Below are 16,044 nucleotides of genomic sequence, written 5' to 3'. Positions count from 1 at the left end.
GCATGTCATTTACTTCAACATACGTAAGAATGTTTGTTGTCACATTTTAGTATATTGTTTTCCCAAGATTAACGAGACTTAAACCAATTGTAAAGAAATACATAAATGTAGAATATATATTTAGTGATGTGGATTGTATTACAATTAAAAGTTCATATGATACTAATGTGGATCAAACATGACACATATTCTTAAACAAAGAACAACGTAGCATACATGCTTTAGGAAGTTCAAATCACTTTATGATACAATGGTTCAGGGGACAAGATCGTTTTGTGATATCTTTAGGCGAGGCAGCTACAGAGCACCGGTTGTGTAGATTAGTTTCACTCCATTTAATCGAGGAGATGATAACTCCAAATACATAACATCCAGAAATGATAGGACCCAGTGTCTGGTGGTGAGGGAGTGGGGAGATTTCCATCTCACTGCAATCTTCTTTTTCTGGCTTTGAATGATGATGAAATTATAGATATTTCCTTCATGAATTATTCACATGAGTGTTTTACTGGAAAAAAAATATCATTTAACCAAGGAGCATGACGTAGGGAGTAAATCTACAGATCAATGCATTTTTGACTTAATTGACTTAATATAAGTTAGATGTGTGTTGATGAGTTTTAGGTCAAAGAAGAAATAATTTTGCTCAATAGCAAATAGCATATGGCTACAATGGATGGCTCTTAAAAGTGAGGACAATTTTTGTTCAAGAATTTCCTAATTAATCTTTATGGTAGGATCAGCTAAAAACATCATGGGATTGATACCTTGCAAAATATACTGATTGTGTTCTAAAAATCAAAACTGTATATAAAAGTTCTTTGTATCTTCTATGTAAAAACATGTGTGCCACGCATGGACACGTTACAATAAGGTAAAGGCACAAAATGGACAACAGAAAAGTTAGGGGAAGGAAAATAATTGCTAGTTTGTGGAAATGGAATTATGTGCACAGATAAAATAGGTCAGAGGTAAATGTGGATTTAAAACACATTCCAATCTGCAGGAAAAACAGCCTGAAAGACTGGAGACTCATTTAAACTGTGAGTGTCAAACAGAACAGAGTCAAGGAAGTAGAGAACGACATACGCGTTAATCTAGAAGGGTGTTAAGAAACCAAGTATTGTAAACCTTTCTTCATATTATGGCATGCCTATCTATTTAATATGTAATTACATTTTTATTTTTTTTGCCTGACCTGAGAATCTGTGGCTATTTTTAAGAAGAAGATGAGCGACACCTCACTCAATCAAAGCAAACAGCATCATGTTTTCTCCAAGGACACACTATTGACATGCAGCCAGAGCCAGGAATTGAACCATCAACCATAACTGACTAACCTGCTGCTGAGCCGACAGACGACAGACTGCACGGTTGCCCTCAACATTAACAAAATAAAAGATGTTAATCGACTCTGATGTATTTTTTTCCACTAGTGTCATTAATTAAGGATCTGTCTGCTGACAGCTCCATTTCACATTTCCATTGTCTTGCCTTTGACATTCAAATCTTGATACTTGATGTTCTTGTTTTTGTTATTTGTATATATACAACAAACTGGCATTTATATTTGGAAGCATTAATTGTTTATGTGCAAATCTGTCAACTGCAGCACCTGAACAAAAGCACAGAAATATACCCTATAAAGTTTTAGACTACAAGAAGTGCTCTTGAACAATGCTTTTAAGTACGGTCCCTCAATTTTAGTCCATGCACATGGGAGGGGACACGACTCAAATACCTGCCACCTGCATAGATTTTTGAGGCAAATGTGTGGTGCAGTGGTTATGTGGCAATATATGCTTACCTTCAAAGGGGCAGCGAATAAGAAAGCTGACTAACAAATCAAAATTATAGGTTTTCAAAAATGATTTATAATTTGCACGACCCGTGACCCAGTAACAGACAGATCTGTTAGGAAGATGAATGAATTTGTCTTTGCTATTTTCATTATGAAGGGAAACCCAGACAGCTTGTTTTGATGGGAATCACTATCTAAGCACAGCTGCTTGTCTGCAAGAAAACAACAGAGTTCTTTTAAAGCTTAAAGTTCCAAAAAGGATTTTCATTTTGCTGGAAACTCTTTTCCCAAAAATGATTCTGCGATTGAAACATATTACATTTGTAATGAAAGGCAGTATGTTGTGCTGAAAGGAAACTGCATTTGCACAGTCATTGGCCATTTTCCAGCAGTTTCTTGAACTTCTGACAGTTCCTAATTAACTGCTTAATGTCTTGATTTGAAGTTAATTACAAATGCAAGATATATTTTTTTTAGGTAGCTGTAAGTTTGTGAATATGTAAGAGGCCTTTCACATAATCACATTAACATTTGGAATTTCCACTATAATATGACACGATATCACAGATAGTCTGCAAGAGGAGAGTCAGAGAGCCATTAGCACTTTTTCTTTATACATTTTTGCAAATGTTCACAATAATATATTTACATTAAAATATGCAAATGTTCACCCTCTGTGTCTGCATGTTCACAGGTCCTGTTTCCCGCCTTCATCACTCACAGCTAATGGATGTTTTTACACAATATGCCTACAATGACAGTTTCTACGACAACAGAACCTGGCGCTTCAATGAAACGGATCAAGGCCAGAAGCATCCTTACAACTACTATGCCATGCTGCTTGCCCTCCTCATCTTTGTCATCATCTTTGGCAATGTTCTGGTGTGCATCGCTGTGTCCAGAGAGAAGGCTCTGCAGACCACCACCAACTACTTAATCGTCAGCCTTGCAGTTGCTGACCTTCTAGTGGCCACGCTGGTTATGCCCTGGGTCGTCTACTTAGAGGTAGGATGGCAACGACATTCACACACACATGCATTCATACTCTTTGTGCATGAGACAAATATGTCTTTGTCTTGTGTCACTGATAAAACTGATGATTTTGGAAGCAAAAGGAAGTAATTAGCAGAAATAAAAAGGTTAAAATAATTGCAAGTATTTTATGTATACTGCAACACGTTGCAAGGTAAGAAAACGCAAGCAAATCCATGCGACAACTAGTTATAGTCTAAATAATTTTATGCCATTTTCCAGATCCTATAATAAATGCAATGGATATAATTTGTATCAGTTATAGTAATAATATTAAGCTGTCAGTTATATAGAGAAAACTTAGCATTATGTTGTGTCTGAGCTGAGCAAGAATTTCAAATCAATGAAATCTAACTTCTCAGTACAGAAATTGAAATACAACTTTTGAATTTGCGGGAACACGTTGGACATTTTAATCTATAAAATGTTGTTGTCTCCATGAAGATGGATTACACAACTGAAAAGTTCACAAGCTGCTTTGCATACTGTAAATTTATATGAAAAATGTTGGCGCAAATGGTTTGAGTGAAACATGCTGTCTGTCAGCAGCCGCATGTCAAAGGTTAAAGGAAACGCAAGGGCGACTAAATGCTGAGGTGTTCACATCAGCATTGCAAATTTCCATCCTGTGGTGGTTTTGAGCAGCACTGTGTCTGACTTTTAAAATATCAGCGCCTTCTATCCAGCCGGAGGTCAGATGTTTCTGAATAATTCCTCCTCATTCACAGTCGATCATTTTATAATCACGGCCGTGTAGTCTAATGTAGACCTGCTACCTTTAAACCAATTACGATGCATTTCTTCTGCTAAAAGAGAAGAGAAGAGATTGATGTCCAGAATAAAATCACCACCAACCTCATTTTCACACATGACCAAGCGGACTCTGTTCAATCAGGGAGCTGAAGGTCGCAACATTGTTGCATTTATCACTTGTTTTGTCTCTGCTTTCACACTGTGATGTCGAAAGCGAACCGAACTTACTGAGCAGCATCACGTGGTTGAAAGGGGCACTTGTCAATTGGACAAAGTAGGAGGGGAAATCTCTCCCTCTCCCATGTTCGTTTTGGTTTGGAGTGCGCTCTGTACTTCCTCTACCCTAGATGGACTGCATATAGCGTCACTACGTACGTTTGGTCCTGCGTTTGGTCCCGTGAACTTTCACACTGCATACGAACCGAACCAGTTTGTTGCAAGCGTACAAAGACGCACTTTTTCAAGCGGAGCAGAGTTTGGATGGGGTTTCACACCTACCCAAACTAAGTGGACTATCCGTGGAAACAAACTCTGGTCCGTTTAAAGCGGACCAAACAGCCTGGTGTGAAAGCGACACAAATCAATTGCAAAGCAGGGTGTGGGCATTGAGGAAATTATCTGTTTGCTGTTTTCAATTTCTGTTCCTGTGGTTATCCTGTGGTTATTTCTAACATCATGCTTTGGGTCATGATGCTTGAAATTCAATCTTTTATCCTCATGTGCCTTTCAGTGAGTTATAAAGATTACAACACAAATCAGGTTACGCTGTAGAAATCCATATGATATCAGAGTATACCTTTCTCCATCCATGATTATTTGTATGTACAGCACAGCAGTGATAGAAAATGCCTTTACCAGAAACACGTGTAATAAATTGCTCTTTCAGCGCTGCTGCAATCACCAGTGGTGGGTAGAGTACATGTAAAAGGAATGGGTTCTAGGCGGGCAGCTGTTTGCCTTGGCTGACTGGGTTGAGGTAGAGAGAAAGCAGAGCTAAATATGAGGGGGGTGCGAGTGGGGGTGAGAGAAGAAAGAGGCACAGCGATGTACAGCACAAAAGGAAATAACAGATATGAGAATACAGTCGTCCCCTGATATATTGCGGTTCACTTTTTGCTTATTCACCATTTCACGGATTGTCTTGCTGAACATATGTACGCATTTATCGCAGATTTTCCGCTAGATCACGGGATTCTGCATTTTGCAAAAATTTTACATTTTCCATGATTTCCAATATTGATTAAAAAATTTATTTTCTAGCCTAAGATTGATAAAACAGTAAAACGATTGTTTGAAAAAAATGAATTAAAACATGTCTACAGTATTGCAACATATAAACGACAGTACTGTACATATTGAACGAGATTTGTGTCCGGAAAACACGAAGATGTTTATGTTATTCACCTCACTCATCCTGTCAGCATAAATGTGAGTCGTTTGCATTGTGCCTACTTTGCGCTTGTGTTTTTTTTGGGGTGAAAGGTTCGGTAAAGATTTGAAACATACTCTGCTCTTACGAGTGTTAGCTGCTGTGCTGTTAGTCCCTGCAGGCTTATGGCTAAATCCAAGCTAGAGTTCAGTCATTACAGTTTTCTCCACTCATTATATTTGATAGTCTTTCTGCTGTACTAGATGGGACATACATTTTGTGAGTAGTATCTTGTTTATGTGTTTAAAAGATAATAGTTCGACCGATGTTAATGTGCTAGCCGCGAGTTAATTGCTTATACTACTACTTCTATTATTTGGAGCAAATACTATTATGCGTGTGTGTTATGTTTATGAAATTGTAGAAAACAGACAATGTCTGATGTACAATTTATTTGTTGTTTGAAATTCAGTTTTACAGATCTTCTCAGTAAAGCATCAAAACATGAAGACTGTGATGGTTTAATGGGAAACTGTTTAGCTGCCTGCCAAGCTAGATGTCACCTTTATTCTTGTGAGGGCAGTATAGTTACTGTTTTAGAACACAAACGTGTTTGTATGCATGCAGGGTCCAACAGACTCCTGAAGGGATGTTGGTTCCTGACCAAGAAGGGCTTTGTACTTGAGGAGAGAGGATTTCAGAGGCAGCCAGAAGAGAGGAGAGATGTGACCTCTTAGGCTTGTTCTGCTCAGTAAATGGGTCAAAACTGTTCTGAATCAACAGAAAGTCTTTACAGATCAATCAGAAGAGCCTGATAATTAGGCAATTCCAGTAATCCAGCCTGGCAGTAATAAATGTATGAATCCACTGTTCTCTATCTTTTTGACACTGTCGTGTTTTGCGTTTTAAATTATTTATCTCCCTGTATTTCACACCTTGCCTGTCTTTGTTGTCACAGCTTTTTTTGGTTGCCCCCAATTAGCTTCACCTGTCCCCAAATTAGTTTAGTGAATTTAGTTCATGTCTCTTTGCAAGGCCACTGTATGACAAAGCCTTTCTGTCTAGCCTCAAGCATTCTCTGGTGAGTTATTTTGGTAGCTTTTCTTTGCTGCTTTGACTTTCACTGTTCCTTTTTTTTGTCATCTCTATATACATGTTGTTTATTTGGGCTGTTGGTCTGCCTCTTCTTTTTTAATTGTCTTTTTTTTCTTGCCCTTTCCAAAGTCATTTTCTCCAAAGGTGTAAGCTAAATGTCTCCAATAACTCAACACAGTGATCTGTATGTCCTTTCTCTTTCATATACCCCTCTCTCTCTACATATATATATTTTCATATAGCCCCATTAGTTAATGTCCCACTTTGCTGACAGTGTCGACCTTGCAGAGGGACCAACATATCAACAGATGTGTGGATGAAGCTGGACTGCTGTAAAATTCTCGTAAAGAATAAAATAAAAAATAAAAATCAGCCGGAGAATGGTTCCTTTTAAATATTTCGAAATGACTAAATATTTTCTGCTGAGGCAAACAGTCACATCATTGTGACAAGCCAGTTTATTAATGCCTCTTGTATTTTGAAGGTGACAGTAAATAAGCTGTAGGAATTGCAGTTTGCAAAAACCTTTTCTTCTCATTTTTTGCACAATCTGCAGAACATGTTTTCCCCTCCAGCCGAGACTCAATCTAATTATGTACATTTCAGATAATGACAATAAACACAATGCCTTTTCTTACACTTCCAATCCCACATGTACACACTGCATTCAGTTATTTATCTATGTGCAGATATTTCTTTCATTCTCATGTTGTATGTTATAGCCTCTACTATAATGAAAGCTCAATCCCCGTCTTATTAAATGCTGAGTTAGCATTTGTTAAATCTATTTTTGGTTTCTGCCCAGTGTGATAGCTTTAGAGGGATAATTTTAGAGTTATGCATGCCTTTATATCCAAGGTTTCTTTAAAATGAAAGCACATAAAAAAAAACAACAATCACACAACTAATGACACAAAAGGTAATTAATAGATCACTTTCCTTTGAGAAAAATAAGAAAACACTTGCGTTTTTACTGCAAAGTTCACTACCGTTCAAACATTTGGGGTCACCCAGACAAAGGAAAGTCAGTCCCATAGCTTCTCTAACCAGCTAAACTGTTTTCAGCTGTGCTAACATGATTGCACAAGGTGCTTTCTAATCATCCAGCCTTCTGACGCAATGAGCAAACACATTGTACCATCAGAATACTGGAGTGAGAGTTGCTGGAAATGGGCCTCTCTACACCGATGTCGATCTTGCACCAAAACCCAGACATTTGCAGCTAGAACAGTCATTTAACACATTAGCAATGTATAGAGTGTATTTCTGATTAGTTTAAAGTTATAATTGAAAAAACAAAAGTGCTTCTCTTTCAAAAATTCAGCTCAAAGACAAACAGGCCTTCAATTCCGCTTCTGACATTTGTAGTGCTATTTTAAAGTGAAGCTATTTTAGACAGTATTCAACAAACATATACAGTATTTTCATATTATGTCCTATATTTATTCAGAAAATAATAAACTGCTTTCAGATCATCCGATCAAAATGCTGCTAGTAGAACATTACATTTTAATTATAAAGTACATTCTCACATATACGGTACATACAGGAGTAGATGATGTTTAACAAAACTAAAACTAACTCTCTAACATAGACCATATGGCAGATGTACTTCTTAATTATATCCATCCATCCATCTTCATTTCAAACTAATATCATTTCTCAAATTGCTTTTCACGTCACTTTATTGGTTCCAAATCAAATGACATGGCTATTTGGACCATATATACGGTATATTAAATAGGATTTTCATTTCAGAAATGGATATCATAAAACCAAAACAGTATTGGCTATTTGAATTTTCATTTTAAAATATAGCAATCACTAGAAAAGCACTCGGAGAGCGCAGACCTCTGCCAATCACCTCAATCTCCCTATATGGTGATTTACACCAAAAAATAATGGCCCTACATTTATTTTATCTATTTTTATTTATGTATTATTTATTTTACATTCTTCTTGTGAGACTTACATTTGATGTTGCCTTCGGTACTGATGGAAAGGTTGAAAAAACAAAGAAAGCAAAAGGGTAATTTCAGAGGCACAATCAACAGGAGTAGCTTGTTGATTGCCATGCAAAGAGGAACAAGAAACCGAGTGATGGTGGAGAAAAACAGAGTGATGGCAGAGGCACAAAGACAAATGTAAAGAGAAAAAAGTTGGAAAAATGTCAAAATAAAAAAAGAAGAAAAGTAGCGGCACAGCAGCATGACTCCTTATTGTGTTGTAGACGTCAGCATAAGAAACAGGGCGCTGGGTTCTATATTGGCATGAGCCAGGATTAGGATGAATCATGCCCAGGGAGGTAGCACACAGCGCACACCTAGTCATCATCCTTCACCCTTTTACCGCAGAGGCATGGAAGAAAGCAGAGAGAATGCCAGATCAGGAACGGTGGATGGCGTTTGAACTGTCACAACCTCACCAATGATTTTCCATTACAGGCCTGGTCATGTAACAGCAGAGCAGCAGAGCAAATGCAAAGAGGTTTCAGTGATGCATCTGATTAAAGACAACTAGAGCTGCAGGCATAGGGCGATTATCTGATCACAGTGAGGTTGCCTATAATAAATTATTCATAATGTTTAATTCCTACTATTGTCAGTGATGATATGTGAAGAGTCGTTAAGGTATTGAACTGTCTAATAAGATAATACATCAGATTCGATCACATCAGGCAAACCATTGAACAAATCCTCTGGGGTGTGTATGTACTGGAACATGAATTTTACAAACTGTTTTTCCACACACACACACTCCCCTCTTTAACCTATATTATACCTAACTCACACCTCAGCGCACTCGCTTATGTTCTGAGATTTTCTCTGCGTGCTCTTTCATCTTCCCATCTTATGTTACCTCTGTGGAAAGAAAACGAGACAGAGACTTGACCCCTTTGTTCATCTTTTTCTTCTCCAGGTGGTGGGAGAGTGGCGCTTTAGCAAAATCCACTGTGACATCTTTGTCACTCTGGATGTGATGATGTGTACAGCCAGTATCCTCAATCTCTGCGCCATCAGCATTGATCGGTGAGTTGGCGGTGTTAGTCAGGCCTGTCACGCTTCCTGCATCCTGCTACTCATTCATTGTCTTGAAGACAAGACAATCAGTGGTTGTCTCGGAGCCTAGCCCAGCTGCCTACGGGGGGGGGGGGGGTTACGCCCTGGATAGGTCACCACAGTTTCTTGCAAAGCTACACAGACAGACAAAGAACCCAGAGAGAATCCACACGGACGCGGGGAGAACATATCAAACACTGTGTGGGAAGGAGTTTGCATGTTTTCCTCGTGTCTGCTTGGGTTTTCTCCAAGTTCCTCCAGTTTCCTCCCACCACCAAAAACATGCAACTTCGGTGAACTGGTTACTCTAAATTGTACGTAGGTGTGAGTGCGTGTGAGTGCGTGTGAGTGCGTGTGTGTGCGTGGTTGTCTGTTTTGTCATGTGGCCCCACGGCATGCTGGTCCAGGATGTACCACGCCTCTCGAAATTCCACACATAACCAAATCAAAATGTGCAACATTTATGGGAGGTGACACACTGGAAAGCTGTTCTTCTGAAATGCTTGCGTAATTGATCTTAATGCAAAGAACAGTAGGAAATAATATCCAAGTGTGAGAGCTCTGCTTATTCTACGTGACACAATAATGGAAGCAACTGGAGTGGGCCAATGATTTCCCACATTTTTCATTTTTATAGTCATCACACATGTTTCATTTGATATGATTTTCTGCTCGGATGCATTTTCATCTTAAATCTTGATGTCATTCAAATATTTCTCATGGTTACACATGAACATGATTTCCATTCATGTTAAAAGTTATTGAATAAGAATGCAAATGTCTCTTATGTGCCGGTAACCTTATTATACTGAATAATGTCTGTATTTTGAAATGAATGCTGGAAGCTAAGAGAAATAGTTGTGAAATTAACATTCAGCTTTCATTCATCTGACTTAGGAGGCTTAGCGTGTGCTCTGGGGCTTACATAGTACATTCCCATGTCCCCTCTCGTGGCACCGACTTATTAAAGTTCACCTAGTAGTTTTTAAGTTTCATCTTATGAATTCAGCTGCTTCTGGCACCATCATAATTAAACATCAAAAAAAGGTGATATATAACATTCACCGATGTGTGGCAAATTGGAAGGTAATCATATTATGAGCCCTTTTTTTGTAAATACAAATTTGTGCTCTTCAGGCATGCATATATATATATATATATAAATATGCCAACAACTTCCTCTCTGTGTAACCACAGGCCAGAACAGAGAATAATTAGTTTCTGTGTTGCAAAAAAAAAAAAAGGAGAAGACTAATCGGCCTAAGTCCAAATGGCTTTTGTGTAGGAGGTTACATGAATATACACATGCCAAATGTGATATAACAAAACCCAAATTATGTTGCCGGAAGCAGATTGAATTGAAGACATTTCCCCTTCATCGTCCTCTCACTGTCATAAATATATTTGCACGAAAATAGACAGTGATGTCAGAAGAGCTCGAGTTCAAGTTTGGTTTAATGAAGGTAAATTACACATACAAAAATTGTTATATTAATTGTAATGTGTTTACATGCAATAAATATATTCCTAATATTGTGGGAATCTTTTGCATGTGTTTAAACTCTTTACATAATTCTATAAATGCACAGCTCCTCTTCATAATCTCATTAATTAAATACATTGATGTTCAATGTAGTAGTTGAATCAATTATCAATCAACTCCGATTCACTTCTACTTTTCATGCTTGGTGTATAAAAATACCAAGAACAATCTATAACCTTTTGATGATGATCCAGATCACCATGTTGATGGCGTAAATCCAATTAGGAGGGCAATGAGCTGCTTGGCGGAGGTCTGCGCTCTCGGAGTTCTTTCCTAGTTTATCCTGATTTCAAATTACCTACTCGGTTTTATGTTAACCCTAATCCTTTCAAACCGAATTACAAGGAAAGTAATGTGTGGGACAATGTACGGTGTAATGCATTTCCTAATGATTTCTAAAAAGGTCAACCAATGTAGAGGTTAAAGAAGAGGATATGGTCTTCCTTCTAAGAGATGCAGTCCATCGGATATTTCATCAGAAAATATGGGATCAACAGTGAAAGATTATATATTCTGGTTCGTTGAGCTAAAATAAAAAAAAGACAACAAATGGAATTTAATCAGAAAACAGAGCATGGTTGAATTAAAAGTGTCAGCCTTATGCAACGTGATGTTTTTCTACCATGCACCTCCCCCAATGTTAGACCATATCCCCAAAATGATCAGCAGTGTGTGTGTGTGCTGGTCGGACGTTTCATGTGTCTAAACTAAGGCTACTACTTTTTTCTTCCTCCCTTTCAGTTACACAGCGGTTGCCATGCCAATGCTGTACAATACTCGCTACAGCTCCAAGAGACGGGTCACGGTGATGATCTCTGTGGTGTGGGTGTTATCTTTTGCCATATCATGCCCCCTGTTGTTTGGCTTAAACAACACAGGTAAGACAAAACATGAAACACGTTTTCTTTACTGCCTTTAAGCAGGTGATGGACATGTTTTTCATGCCGTGTGACTAAATTGCAATGGGAACGTAGCGTACGGGAATAAATGTCCATATTGCATGGCCTCCACTGGCTTGCACAAGCATTTACATTCTGTGCTGCAGGGCTTCACAAACTTTTCCCATCATGGTAGCCTTTTAAAGTCAGTACAATCGAACCTCGGTTCGCTAACTCCTCATTTTATAAACAAACACAATTTATGAAAAGTTTTAATTGGGATAACAAGTGTTGGTGTATGAACACCCAAGTACCCGTGCTTGGCCTTGCCGATGGCGTCAGCTGTGCTTTGTACGCAGCGTTGTTCGCACTGTTTGATGTTTTGCTCTCTTTTTTGAGCTTTTTTTTCTCGTTAAATTTACCCTCATTTTGGCTCCCAAGAAAGTTGAAACTGCTACTTGTAGTGGGGCTAAGAAGCCTCAGCGTATTCAAAGAAGTAGTCTTCCTCCTCCCCTCCTCCTTCTCTATCGTCCACCTTCTCCACACATTTTGTGCTTTTCTATAATTAAGGTAATCTATAATTAATTCCTTTCTATAATTTTTACACACTCCCATAAAAAAAGGTTTTAAACAAGGATTTATGGGGCTGGAGAACAGATTAACTGGCTTTTCGACTGAATTTTAGCATTTTCATTCTAATATTTTTTAGATTTAAATTAGTTCTATGAAATCAGCAAATATCAAACACAGCACCTCCAACGACACCAAATACTAAGGCAGCTATACAGCATTACATTACAAAAGTGAATGCGCTAACAGACAAATGCCGGTGTCAAGGACCCTTTTCTTTGAGATGTAACTACTTTTATCAAACCAGAGCCCCCAAGCATTGCTTATTTCCGAGAACAGAGGCTCGGACAATGTATGAATGTTGAATTTGCAATTAAGTACTTTTTAGATTCGTTGCTGACCATTCTCTTTGGCTTGCATCCTGTTAATTTGAAGCTCCACTTATTCCATTCAGCACCTTGATGCTGCTGGGGATGAGACATTTAGATTTGTGAGCCTTACAACTTGCTTTCAAGTGTGCGGCGTCTGGAGATCTAAGCAGCATCACCTGCTGGGAAAAGATTGAAGCCAGCAGCAGGAACCACTGGAACTCAAAACAGTCATTGCTTGGTCATCATTTAAAATGCAGATTATCAGACTTGTTAGACAAATGGAAACCATTGTATACAGTGTATATGTACATTGTACACAGTAATGTACATATACACTGTATTGAACAAATCCTCAGGGTTGTGTATGTACTGTAACATGAGATTGCCGGCTGTTTTTCACACACACACACACACACACACACACACACACTAATCCATTTGCATCCCCTAAGGCACAACCATTTTTAAGTGTGAAGACAACTAGTTGTTAAAATGAACTGCACAATTACTGTGACATCTACAATATCCAAGACTCATTCGTTATCTGTGTGTGTGTGTGTGTGTGTGTGTGTGTGTGTGTGTGTGTGTGTGTGAATGGGGGGGGGGGGCTGCCTCAGTATAAGCTGCCTTCAGGGCCTTCAGTTTTGTCCAGGATGGCTCAGTCCTAAGACTCACATTAATTTGTGAGGGGAGTTAAAAATCAGTGATGCTTGCTTTGACATCTAAAATTAACAAGCAGCCACTGTGATGTGATGGAAAAACAGAAGTGATATGATTTCCCCTGGTAGCACGGCAACTAATTGGAAAGGTGTTGCAGGTATGTTGATACAGTTCAAGGCAAAATCCCCATTTCCCATGTTTTTCATCAGTAGTGCTAAGATTAAGAAAATGAAAAAAAGAAACGTCAGAACTGCACCAAACAAAACATTCTGAATGCATTCTGAGAGCCTTTTTCACCCTGTGCTTTTCTTCACAGCTACTCGTGACGAGTCCCTCTGTGTGATTGCCAATCCAGCCTTTGTGGTGTACTCTTCCATTGTTTCCTTCTATGTTCCCTTCATTATCACTCTGCTAGTTTATGTGCAAATTTATGTGGTCTTGAGGAAGCGCAGAAAACGTGTGAACACAAAATCAAAGCAACGCGTCCGTCCGCCTGCCGACCGTGATGAGGCCACTTCGCTGAAGGTGAGCTGCTGTGGCAATAAGTGCCTGTTTGCTCCTGAAATAAGTTCGGTGCTTTTTCTTTTCTGAATACCTCTAATTTAAATCGCATGCCATGTGAAAACTAAAGTTTTCATGTGGCATGGCTTTGAATGTGTCCTTTGAGAAAGTGTGTGCTCTTGATTACATTTAAAATATTAAGATACATATCAATAATATATTCTTCAACATTACAATAAAGAAAATCTCTTCACCTTCGAATGTATTTATTTATGAAACTGCAATAGAAATGTTCTAATTTATGGATAGAGATTAATTGAGTCATTTCCTTTTCTTGAAAACGACACCATCAATAATCATCTCGTCTTCGGTCGCTTATGCAAAATTTGTTTTTGCATTATTCTAACACTTAAGGTAACATTCAGTCACTGCTGACTTGCATCTCATGGAAGAGTGCACTATTGTCCTTGGTGGCAGAACCTGCTCTCGATTGTCTTTCTTATTTTCATAAAATTCCATTTATGCTTTTAATTATCAGATGGACGTCAGTCATCGCTGTGATTTCTCATACATTGTCAGGGAAGTCACGCAGTTGCAGTTGAAGCTGCAGGTCAGGTTCGTTAGTAAGCTGTCCGGATTTGACCCAGAAGTCTGTAGGAGTCGCGTTTAGACAGCCCATTTCAAAGTTTGTACCTTCTCCTGTGCTGACGCTTCTGTTTTCATCCCAGGATAAGTGCACCCATCCAGACGATGTGAGGTTGTGCACAATGATTGTTAAATCTAATGGGAGTTTTCCTGTCAACAAGAAGAAAGTGGTCAGTGTATTCCTTTTTGCACATTAAAGATTGTCTTGAAGTTTTCTCAGAGTAAATATCATTAAAAAGGCACCTTTCTTCCACGTCTAGATAAAATGTTAAATACTGGCAGTGGTTGTTTGTTTGTTTTTTCAGTTAGAGTGCAGTAAACAACAAATTACCATTCAAATCCATCTTTTCCTGCTCATCTTCACTTTGCCTAGATATTCATCAAAGATGGAGTCACCGAAGGGGAAGATCTGGAGCTGGATGAGCTGAACAATAGTGGCAGCAGCCAGAAACCGCGGCAGCAAGCACAGCGTCCGCTTGGAGACACTCCGGCCACCAGTCAGCAGCTGCTGGTGCCCAAAAAGGCCAACGCTAGCCCCAACTCTACACCTTCCACGCCACGTGGAGAAGCCCAGACTGCAGAACGAAATGGAGAGCCCGCTAGGTCGGCTTTGGGGGATCCAGCGCGTGTTGTAGTCAAAGCCCTGCAGACCCAGACTGTACCTAACGGCAAGACGCAGACCTCTGTGAAGACCATAAGCAAGAGGAAGATCTCCCAGCAGAAGGAGAAGAAGGCCACACAGATGCTAGCGATTGTTCTTGGTGAGTTTTTTATTTTTATTTTTAAATATTTTTAATGTAAGATAAAACTGTAGATATGAGACATGAATGCGTTTTTAACTTGCGGTGATGTCAAATCAGCGCTGTCGTGATCCACTGAGAGGAATTATTTATTCCTGTTACATTATTCAGTTTATTTAGAGGATGGAGCACAAGTGTGTCGTCTATATTTGTGTGTCTAATAGCGGAGACTCCTTCTTTTTCACGTCTCTGACTTCATTTCAATTTCTCTACGTATCTCCTCAGGTGTATTCATCATATGCTGGTTGCCATTTTTCATCACGCATATCTTGAACACTCACTGCACAAGCTGCAAGGTTTCTGCTGAGATCTACAACGCCTTCACTTGGCTCGGTTATGTGAATAGTGCTGTAAATCCCATCATTTACACCACATTTAATGTTGAGTTCCGAAAGGCATTCATTAAGATTTTGCACTGCTAGACTCCAGCATTGCTTGTCTGAGCAGACTGAGGGACTCGTGATCACAGAAAGCTCGGCTCCTGGCAAATACCTCATCCTATTCAGGAAAACGCACCAAGGAGTGAAACAGAGATGTACTTTTTAAAGCGATGGAACTGAGTGACTGAAAAACTGACAGTGTCTTATTGAAAGGCACATTGTGGCTCAATATGGTTCATGAGAAATGTCTGTGGAGTTCTTGTTCTCCAAATTGCTGAATGTAAAACTTGAAATGTCTGTAAAAAAATGAACCATTTTCATCTAGAAAAAAAAGTGATATATTTATCTACAACTGTTGTGCTTGTCATGTAAAGAGCCATCTGTGCATACAACACACATGCAAGTTGCTATTTATGGTGTGTATACTTTATGTTTTGATGACGGAAATATTCCGGAAATCTTAGATATGGCGTCAGTGTTCAATGCAGTGTTTGACCCGATACTTGAGATCTTGAAATTATTGTAATCTAAAAATCATGGATTGGAATCTGTGTCAAAGACAATAAACAATTTACTTGCTATATAAT

The 16,044-nt window shown here is 38.8% G+C and overlaps 1 protein-coding gene across 1 annotated transcript; it reads left to right on the top strand.

Annotated features, from left to right (window-relative positions):
• Nucleotides 1-2,506: 2,506 nt before the first annotated feature.
• drd2a (dopamine receptor D2a) lies at nucleotides 2,507-15,499 on the top strand. The gene is made up of 7 exons (XM_068745143.1): nucleotides 2,507-2,806; nucleotides 8,970-9,079; nucleotides 11,394-11,530; nucleotides 13,448-13,656; nucleotides 14,361-14,447; nucleotides 14,651-15,038; nucleotides 15,303-15,499. The coding sequence occupies exons 1-7, from the start codon at nucleotides 2,528-2,530 to the stop codon at nucleotides 15,497-15,499; spliced, it is 1,407 nt and encodes a 468-aa protein (XP_068601244.1). The 5' UTR covers nucleotides 2,507-2,527.
• The last annotated feature ends 545 nt before the right edge of the window (nucleotides 15,500-16,044 follow it).

This window comes from Brachionichthys hirsutus, chromosome 11 (assembly GCF_040956055.1).
Source record: "Brachionichthys hirsutus isolate HB-005 chromosome 11, CSIRO-AGI_Bhir_v1, whole genome shotgun sequence".
NCBI classification, from domain to species: Eukaryota; Metazoa; Chordata; class Actinopteri; order Lophiiformes; family Brachionichthyidae; genus Brachionichthys; species Brachionichthys hirsutus.
This window is presented reverse-complemented; position numbering and strand designations above follow the sequence as displayed.